This window comes from Prorops nasuta, unplaced genomic scaffold, assembly GCF_024137725.1.
Source record: "Prorops nasuta isolate Cenicafe-Biocafe unplaced genomic scaffold, Cenicafe_Pnas_1.2 PNAS00010, whole genome shotgun sequence".
NCBI classification, from domain to species: Eukaryota; Metazoa; Arthropoda; class Insecta; order Hymenoptera; family Bethylidae; genus Prorops; species Prorops nasuta.
The window spans coordinates 2,845,023-2,855,137 of NW_027116807.1; the positions used below are offsets into that span (position 1 = coordinate 2,845,023).

The 10,115-nt window shown below is 42.5% G+C and overlaps 1 protein-coding gene across 2 annotated transcripts; it reads left to right on the top strand.

The window, feature by feature from the left end:
• Window positions 1-114: 114 nt before the first annotated feature.
• On the top strand, window positions 115-9,794 carry drm (drumstick). Of its 2 annotated transcripts, none has more exons than XM_066732456.1 (4): window positions 115-370; window positions 3,611-4,143; window positions 6,418-7,735; window positions 7,912-9,794. In XM_066732456.1, exons 2-3 carry the CDS (start codon window positions 3,914-3,916, stop codon window positions 6,431-6,433), a joined length of 246 nt encoding a protein of 81 aa, XP_066588553.1. In that variant the 5' UTR covers window positions 115-370; window positions 3,611-3,913; the 3' UTR covers window positions 6,434-7,735; window positions 7,912-9,794. The 2 variants fall into 2 exon arrangements, with proteins under 2 accessions (XP_066588553.1, XP_066588552.1); XM_066732455.1 differs by having other exon boundaries at window positions 7,004-7,735.
• Window positions 9,795-10,115: the final 321 nt, after the last annotated feature.

Consider the following 10,115-nt stretch of genomic DNA (forward strand, 5'->3'; position numbering starts at 1 on the left):
CTTTGGCGTTACACTCGAGTCCTACCGTCTTCGGTGTGCCTACCTATTCGGGCTACCAACCGACCGACCGGCCAAACGGAGCTTCAGTCTACGCCGCGCACCCAAACCGTCCAGACCTGTCAGCCGGAAGAGCCGCGCAAAGTCCGCCACACGTTCTCCAATAACCCTTCAACATTTCTCCATCTTTTTCAAAACCAACAAACTCGTTTCTCGTGACAACTCAGAACTTTTCTGCTCGCGTTTCCACAGTTTTTCTCCCTTCTCGCTCGTTCCTTACATCGATCCAGTCTCACGGTTACCCTGAAACTTCAATCGAAGATTCGATCCACCAGAAGGAATTATTACTCGAATCTGAAAAATCTCCAGTCTCGTAAGTATTGCAGATAATTGTATTTTTACATTAATGGAATTGTTTAAATTCCTTTCATGTATTCGTCGACTCGTGTGTAGAATATTCGAGTTTCCGTGCTTTAATAAGTGTTCAGCGTCGAAGGACAGTTTTGTTTTTGGAGAGATCATCAGTGTTGGAGGAAGTGGAAGAATCTAGGGGTTGTGGCGGTAGCTGCAGGAAAGGGTTTATTGGCGAGGGCTTAGAGTTGAGAGAGGAAAAAATGAAGAGGTAGTTCTGGAGTAAGATTGGAGTGGTGCGTGATTGGTTGGCGCGTATCGCGGGAGTCCGGGACTCTCGTGGTGGATGAGATTGGACGAGGGGAGGGTGTGGTTGGAGGTGGTGGACGTCGCGGACTGGCCGAAAACCGGTAGTCAGTGGTAGGGCGGTGCACGGTAGCAGGATCTCTTTGGTTGGCTACCGGTCCTGTTAGCTCCGGCCTCGTTTGCCGGAGCTACACAGCCTCTTTCATTCCCTCTTCTCTTTCTTCCATTTCCTCTTATTTTTCTTATCCCTCTCTTGAACACTCGATACGCTCGAGAGCAGCTGTGTCTTCTGCAGCACCTTCTCCTTTTGGCCTCTTTGGTTGGCTACCTTTTACGAGTACCGGAACCCTCCCCGATTCAACTCGCGTACTTCCAACTCCCAATCGGTAGCCTCCGTTTATCACTGCTTTTTTTCTTTCTTCTCCAGTCCAACTCCACCTCCCAAAAGTTCTGCGCGTAAACGCGAACCAGATCAAACGCTTCGGGGCCATACGATCTCTCCTTACCGCTCGTTGAAATCACTGGTGTATAATAACCCACCCCACGTGCGACTGCGGTCCTTGGGAATTGTGGCAACTGTATCGAATAACGATTGAAAGTATTTTCTTCAGATTTCTTTTCTTTTTTATTAACAATTGTGTAATATTTATGGTGTTTCTATCGTTTTGCTAAATTAGCTGTTCTTTTAGGCCTTGCCCACATGGAATTCCCATAATGGCGTCTAGCTGGATCTCTTAGTCTTTGAAACTGAATCCTTTGGCTTACTAATAACAATAATTATCTCGATTGTATCGTTTTACCGAACGAGTGTATCTTTTTACGCGTTATACATAGAATTTCCATAATGGCGTCTGGTTGGCTATTACAGCTATTCGCACGGTGAGAACCTTCGATTCGCCAGACGATCATCAGCCTCGATTCGATAACTATCCCACTGTAGCAGCAGCACGGTGGTACATTCACTTTGTGGTAAACTATTATAAGTTCATTTGATTCTACAGCCGATTCCAAGCTGCTGTTCTTAATATCATGAGACACCTTTGAGCAAACTTATAATTATTGAAAGTTATACATAAAATTTATCTGAAAAATCCCATTAGTGCGCTATGTTTCTATAATGTAATAAATAATAAAGGATATTTCTATATAATATTAAGATGACAGTTTTACTATTTGAAAATGAATAATCGATTTCTGAATAATTTTGCAAATTTTACATAAGTATATAATTCAGTCTGGTATATATTCTACTAAAATATAGGACGCTCAGAGGTAAACCAAACTCGAGACCCAATAATTTCAGTCTGAACGAAATTTATTGATCCTATCATCCTTGCAGCGTTATAACCTAATATTTTCAAGTACAACAGCACATTGAAAACTGAAAATTGGATAATTTTCCAACCATTTGATTCAAAACTTCAACGACTTACAAATTTAGCTTTATGTCACTATGAAATTCAGTTATGTATATACCTGAAGACTCGATTTCTGTGTCTTTCGACACGATATAACGAGGGTTTGCGGTTGTGAGAAAAGAATTTAAAAAAAAATGAAGGATTCGAATGATTAGAGTAATTTATAGCTCGTACGAACTTATTAGCGTGTATATCGATGCTTTTTCAAGTGGAAGATTGAAGAGTTTCGTTTCCGATAGCCCGGAGGGGAAATCGGAGTGGGAGTCGCGCGTGCGTAACGCGCGGCAGTTTCCGATTAAGCCCCACCGGCTTTTGCCACGCTAACCAACCGAGCTACGCCCAGCCACGCTTATTACTCATTCGGACACGCCACTTTATTCGAGCGCACGAGCCTCTAAGCCTCCTAACGTCTCTCTTATACTCTATTTTTTCCTCTCCCTCCCTCTCTTCCTGCTTTTATTTCCTTTTACGTCTGTTCAATTCTCTCCTTGTAATTTTTTTTAAAGACTTCGACACACCAGTCAATTTTTCAAAATCGAATCAGTATTTTCCTCGCAAGATCTTTAAACGAGACGTTGCTATGAAAAGTCAGTCGTTCCTTTTCCTTCTATCTTCCTGTTTTTATTTCCTTTAACATCTTTTCAATCCTAATCCTACAATTTTTGCTTCATTTGAGGATGATTCGAAGACGCGAGTCGATTTTTCAAAATCGACTACTCTTTTTCCTTCAAGATTTTTAAACAAGTCATTGCGACGGAAAGACGGTCGTTTTTTTCAGGACGAGATCGATCGGTGCGATCTATACGGCGGACAATCGATGCACACCCGAATAAATATTGTAGCTGGCAACCGAAAAACGATTCTACCTTCTGTGACTTCATCAATAATCTTTGAAAAATCGCCTCGCCGATAAACCCAAGTCGAAATATCGAGACGCTGTTAAATCTCTTCCAATTTTCGTAGGAATTCTTCCGAGACTTCTATATTACCTAATATACAGGGTGTATTCTTTAATTCGACTAAAAATTTGGGTATAAAACTCTACATTAAATTAAATTATCACTATAAATACATTTTCCTTACATTCTACACTTTGTAAATCCTAAAGCAAGGAATTAAGAAAAGAAATCTTACAGAAAAACCTACTATCCCTTACAACTACTCCAACAAATACATTTGTACGTTTTCAACCAGGAGAGAATTAAAGTACACACCCTGTGTATCCTCTCGAAGATTGAAACGTTGTTCCATGCGTGGGAGCGGAGCTTGTTTTTCGAACCACGAGTTCCAGCTTATCGGATCATCGATATAAACTGCATATATTCTTCTGAAAGTTAGTCTGATAAAGGAAAGTTGAGAATATAGGTTCGCGGAGGAGATTGTTATAGATAAGAAGTCCCAGGAGTGGCAAAACTAATTAAAAGCCCACATGGCAAGGTGGCATCGGGCCGGATCTACACGGTTCTTCGTGAATTCCGATCATCCCCGACGATGCCCCTTCTCTGCTGCTTCTCTTACAGTTTTTCTATTTATTGCAGGTAGTCGCCAGTTGTCTCGTTCGAGAGCTAGAAAGAGTATTTTATATGCCGAGTTTAGAGTGGTGGTAGAAGCTTGAATGAGAGGCGTTTAAATTGAGTTGGAGCACGAGAGAGACAGAGAGAGACAGAGAGAGACAGAGAGAGAGAGAGAGAGAGAGAGAGAGAGAGAGAGAGAGAGAGAGAGAGAGGTGAGAGGTAGGAGAAGCAAGCAGCGCTCGCTAGAGAGAGAGAGAGAGAGAGAGAGAGAGAGAGAGGGACGGAGAGTAAAGTCAACCAGAGAAGGAGCGGTGGGAATTTATAAGGATGTTCGCGGTAATGCCAATGGAGACAGAGGGGCACGGCAGGGAGTTTGGCCGACGGCAGAAGATGCGCGCCAAGTGCACCGTCGAGTTCGTTTGCAAGTACTGCCAGCGGCGCTTCACCAAGTCCTACAATCTCATGATCCACGAGCGCAGCCATAAGGACGACGTGACCTTCACCTGCGAGGTCTGCGGCAAGACCTTCAAGCGGCAGGACAACCTTAAACAGCATAGGTACATCTCTACCGATACTATTCCCTTATATTTTTTTTATCCTTTTTACATTCGTCATTTTTTCTTCGTTTGTATACAATATTTTGTCTCACCCCCCACCCCCTAAACTTTTTTTAAAAACGTGTACATTCTCTTGTATTTTTTTCACCCATGCACTATCGGTTCATTAATTTTTCTCTCTTTCCATATTATACACGTATATATATGTATATATATACGTAGCGTGTACCCATTTTCAACAAAAAGTTCCTCTCGATTTATTCTTTTCTTTTCCATTTTCTTCTCTACGTCGCAATCTCAACGGTAATTTTCTTCACGGATACGAACTTACCGCACGGGAGCTGTAGAGCTTCATAATAATTTTGCGCTCTTTCTTGTTATTTTATATTAATGAATGATTCAGCGATGAAACGTTTGTCCTTATGAATTAATGTATTTATTTAACCCTTCACTATATATTCATGGTTTCACGATTAACAAATTTTATTATATAGTATAAATGGTTACCTATCATTTTTTAAATTTATTGAATGATTCATACCAAAATTGTGAAAGCACCTAGAGGTAGTAGTTCAATAGACTTTTAAGATTTGATAAACAAGTTTCAATAACATTACATTTTAATTAGCTCGATCTGTTTGAAAGAGAACTATACAGCTGCATGATTGGAAATTAAAGGCCTAAATTATTGATTAACAACAGTCTATCACTAATCTAACAAACTCTATTATCATTATTATATTTGAGAATTGTACATGAATAATTGTAATGAAATTATATATATTTATACAAGATACAAAACTTGAGAAGAGAGTAAACGATGAATGCAACAGCACAAAGATGCACAATTGCAGTAAAATAATACAAACGAAAACATTATAGATATTAAATTAAAATTTGTTCTGCGCAATTTACGGTTTCCGCATAGAATTTTTCTTTAATCTCTTCTTTTCTCGACTATAGTTTCGAACGAGCAGGACGAGTCAGATCGAAATTTAGAGATACATAAACGAGTCGTGATCTCGAGGGGAAGACCTTCGATCCGGCTTCCGACGTACCGTGTTGATCATTGTGCAAAATTTGCAGTTCGTTAAGTCGTTACGTAAGAAGCCATGTACGTCCTCGCTAGCAAATCAATTCACTGAACACGCTTCCGCGCATCGTTGTAAAAGCCATTGCGCAGTTTGCTCGAAGAATCGACTCGGATGCACATTCGGGGAGACGCGTTTAGGGCTATCAAAGTTACGTTCGAGCTTGGCTTGTATAATAAGTTTTGCTTTTCTTACGAGTGCGAAAGTGAACGCGCGCGCGAGAGAGAGAGAGAGAGAGAGAGAGAGAGAGAGAGAATCGTGTGCGTGCGAACGCGGCTGTTACTGGCTTGACCTCTGCAAGAGTTAGCAGCCTTGGGGCAGACGTTCTCGCGGAGAGTGCAGAGACGCGAGCTGAGACACGCTCGAAATGGCAAAATAAGACTGCGAACGACGCGCTCGCTACCGCGTTGACCTTTTTGCACCGTTGGCCTTGCGTCGTCTCCACCGCCGCGCGCTGTGTTCTGGTTCTTACCGTTCCCTGCTCGTTCTTCCCTTTCTCGCAACGAGTCAAACGCTTAGTCACTCTCTCTTCGCATTTTTCTACTCTGTGATACACTGCGAATCATAAAATGTTACTTTAATACGAACAATCGTATAGTAGCTTCGTACGAGGTGCATTTGTTTCCATTATAATTTCCTGTAATTATAACGTATTACAAAAAATGAGTTTAGCTGTAGCAATGAAACCCCCGAAGGATAACGTGTATAATAATGACAAAAATTTGTATTAGAAACGACGCATCTCGGAGAGTCTTTGAGAAGAGTGCAGGCTGTACGAGTATTTGTGTTAAAATAAAACTTTTGGATTTGCGGTGTGTGAAATCGAGTATTCTGCGATCGCGAGCACCGTTTATCGCTTTTCATCACGCACCATCTTTTTCCATTTAATTTGGATATTTTTAATATTCGCTCCCCCCCCCCCCCCCCCCATGTTATCCACACATATCCCTCTTTAAATCCGTAGAATTTCCCTCTCTTTCTTTCAAAGCGCGCGCGACCAAGCTCGCGCTCTCTCGCAGAGAATTCGCGTGCCATAAATCAGTGCTGAAACTACCCGCGAGCGGGCAAAGCCCAAGCTCTAGCGCGAGAACGACCTAGCGATAAAATAAATCTTCGATACTGGTGGATACTAATGGATATCTTGTATGTAACGGCGGTGGTCTTGTTTTCTGTTCTGTTGTAGATGTGGGTGGCGGTGAGCGGGAGCTCTCTGAAACCTCCTGCACCTTCACACAATATACACAATGTACACGCAACAATCGACAACGGCAAATCCAAACAAAATATATATATACACTCATACATACACATATATATAGTTACAATGAGATAACACAGAAATACATCAACTCTCTCTCCGTGCACTCTTCCACTGTACCATCGCCTCCATATACCCCTACCCCCTTTTACCGGTCACTCAAACTCGCGATCGAATTTTTTAACCGCCACCACCACCACCATCCACCTCTGCATGCCTCTCTTCATCTTCTTCAAGTACACACTTCTCTCACCTGCTAAAATAATCAAATTCCATCGCTTATATGGAAGTCTCACACCCGGTTTCACACTTTGTTGCTTTTTCTCTCTGTATCTTCTTCTTCTTCTTCTGATACTAACACATGCGAAGTCCTCTCGTGCTCCCATACACAGGAAGCGAGGGTTAATTTAATCCGTAGTTAGAAGATAATTGCAATGGAGAAGAGAGGGACTTTGGAAAAAAGACAAAGAGACGCTTCCTCACCTTCCGATTTCGACGATCTTTGTTCCAGGAGCATACACTCTGTTCCCTACAAGGGCTCCAACGGCTACTCAAATGGCTATTCGAATGGCTACTCTAGGTACTAGAAGCCATCCGGCCAACTACTACCCGCAAAATCCCGTAGACGCGCATTTTTCTTTCTCTATCACGTAGATATCTATGGTCGCCTATAAAGTCACCAGATTCCTCAAACTTCCTCCCTGCACTCGGACCGAAATCTCTATTGTCGATCGTCCACTCGTATATACAATTCTCTCAATCTAATTTGCAAGTCTTCAAAGAATTCTCGTGCAAGTCGAGCGGAAAAGCGACGAAGCTGATGATCTCTGGAGATTTTGGTCACTTTCCAGTTTGCGAACCTTGCTCTGTTTTTATTAGTACCTTCACGCTTTCTCATTTCGCTTCTGCAAAAATCCCTGTCCCGATCCGAGCCTATAGACACCAAAGTGTCAGCCACATGGATGGGTCAGCACAAAAGTCCAAGGCCTCCCAGGGACCACATCGAACTCTCGCCCCTCCCCTCGATGGACCAGCGAGAGAGCAGCTCCATGAGACAACTGCGCGTCAGAGTTATCCGGAGAGGAGGCCCGATCACACCTGGAAAGGAGGGGGAGGTCCCAAAACGGATCCTGGATTTTTCTGGGACAAGTTCATCAACGAGAATGGATCGACGAGTTGTGTTAATTGGCGAGAGAAGCTGCAGAGAGGTTGCGGGAGGAAGACAAAGATCCATTGATAATAGGTAATGGAGGGAGAACCTATTATACATCATAGAATATTTTTTTATAACACACACGCACAAGATTATACCGAAAATAATTGGAAAAATGAGAGAGTTGAATGAAATTTATGTAAAGTGAATAATGAGATTGGGCAAGATCACGAAGATTATATCGAGCATCTCGTGACTGTAAACAGGTGCTGGAGGACAAGGAGAGGTGCTTGAGTCATCGAATAGAGCTTGCGTGAAGGATCAGACGGTAGCTGGCACGCTTCATCCTTCGGGCTAACATCCCAAATTGGACTGCGTAATAACCTACTAGCTGGGAGAAGATACTACCATCGTATACGGAGTCCTCTTCGTGCTACTGTGGACCACGCCCAGGCCCCAGGCAACTTTGTCTTCCTTCAACATTTGCCTCCTTCGAGCTGCCTCTTCTTCGTCTTCTTCTTCTTCTTCTTCGTCCTCCTCATCAGCATCATCATCCACTGCTATTACCAGCTGCATTTAAACTTCATCGAGTCTTATGACCACACACGCATCACCAAATGAATGATAAATCGATGAAGCGATCGACTTCCCAATGCCATTTGAGGTGCTCCGAACGCGCGAGGCGGTGTGCAGTCCGAGGAGCCGAAGAGAGAACCAAAACCATTGCTCGAACGAACAGTGAATATTATTGCGAGAGTTGGATCAGATAGAAAGGGACGATTTTTTATTGGCTGCTGCAGTAAGTCACTCTAATCATCATCAGATTATCGGATAACGGAACTTGTTCGTCGAGGGATCGGGTGTTATGGTGACCACATCGGATGCGTAAGAGGACGACCTTGAAGAGTCGTGGAAAGGTATGCTCCGCGTTCGTACACGAGCAGCAGTCAACTAGGATTGCTTTCCGCCTGCTGAACTCCTTGCCAGGAGTGTCGCATCGATTTCGTTCGCGAAGCAGCCTGATCGCTCGAGTGAATCACCTATCGACCTAATCCATCGATTGATCACCAACGATTCTTACGATTCCCAACGACACGCGACAACCTTGGCTACCATCGTTCGCTCTGCTCTTCGCCCGAGAGACCATCATCGTCCAACGCCGGATTACTTTCAACGCTGCTGCAAGATATTCTCGTCAAGGTCGCTCCAACTTGATTTCGATATTTTCGTAATATCGTGTAAAAACGTGGACATCAGGGAGGACACAAGTTTGCGCTCGATTGCCGATACATGAATGATAGGAACTAAGTTGTATTTATTAAAATTTGCCTCGTTGTAGTATTGATGAAATTTTGTGAAAAGTTTGTTTCTATGTGAGAGACGATGAGGAACAGTGTTATTGGTGTTTTTATGGAAAAGTGTGGGAAGGATGTATTCTTTTTTGTTAAAATTAACTAGAAGGAAAAATCTAGGCGACAAGATCACCTGGGGCGTCTCGAGTGTATCGAGGCTGTAGCTCGTCAGTTGGTTCAAGTTATTATTATATAAAAGATATCGAGAGAGAAGGAGGAGAGTTTACTGCGACTACGGGGGGAGCATAGTATTTTTTTTTTTATTCTATTTTATTGTATTTTTCTCTTTAATCTATATTAGAGCATCGTTGCTTTGTAAATAGCTCTATATATATATATATATATATGCGTGTATATGTGTCGCGAGATTCATCAATTCAATTGCGTCGCGGCCAGTGCGAACACATCACGAATGTATTATTATTAATAATAATATTATCTCTACGAATGTTATCCAGAATAGATGTTAGTCATCGTAGCAGTCAATAGGCCCCTCGAACGTAGACCCTGTTGTACCTAGTACTAGGAGTGATAATAATGTTATTTTTATGAATATTAATATTATTTTATATATTATTTTATTATTATTATTATTATATTATTATACTATTATCGTACGTCCGTATCAATGCCTGTATCGTTAGCTTTACACGAACCGACACGCACGGTCAGCCCGGTGAGGACTTTGTTCTTTTCTTTCTGAAAGAGATAAGACGACGTGTGCGTGACACCTCTCCGTGTGCTTTCGGGGAACCGCAATGTACTGTGGGCACGACCCACCTCCGGCCTACCAATAAATTCACCAAGTCGTAAAACGCCCAGTGTGCTGTTTCTTTCTCCGGTTCTCTACTCACCAATCACCTCTTCTCCTTCTTGCTCGTCCACCTACCCCTTTTTAAATTTTCTCTCGCTCCATCCTGTATATCTATAGGTATGTATGTATATATATATATGTGCTCTTATCCTCTCGTCCTTTTCCGTCCGCATTTTCACCAATTCTCTCTTTCAAGCAGTCCCGTATCCTCACGACTGCCATGGCAGAAGAAGGAGAGGCCAAGCAGAAAATGCGCGACAAGCTTATCGCCAACAGCGGCTAACATCGTAAAACAACTTTCGAG

Bases quoted from the DNA above. Each gene is read 5' to 3' on its own strand.
- drm (XM_066732455.1), top strand. From the start codon at position 3,914: ATGTTCGCGGTAATGCCAATGGAGACAGAGGGGCACGGCAGGGAGTTT. The intron at 4,144-7,003 runs GTACATCTCTAC...TCTTTGTTCCAG, and splicing joins GACAACCTTAAACAGCATAG to GAGCATACACTCTGTTCCCT.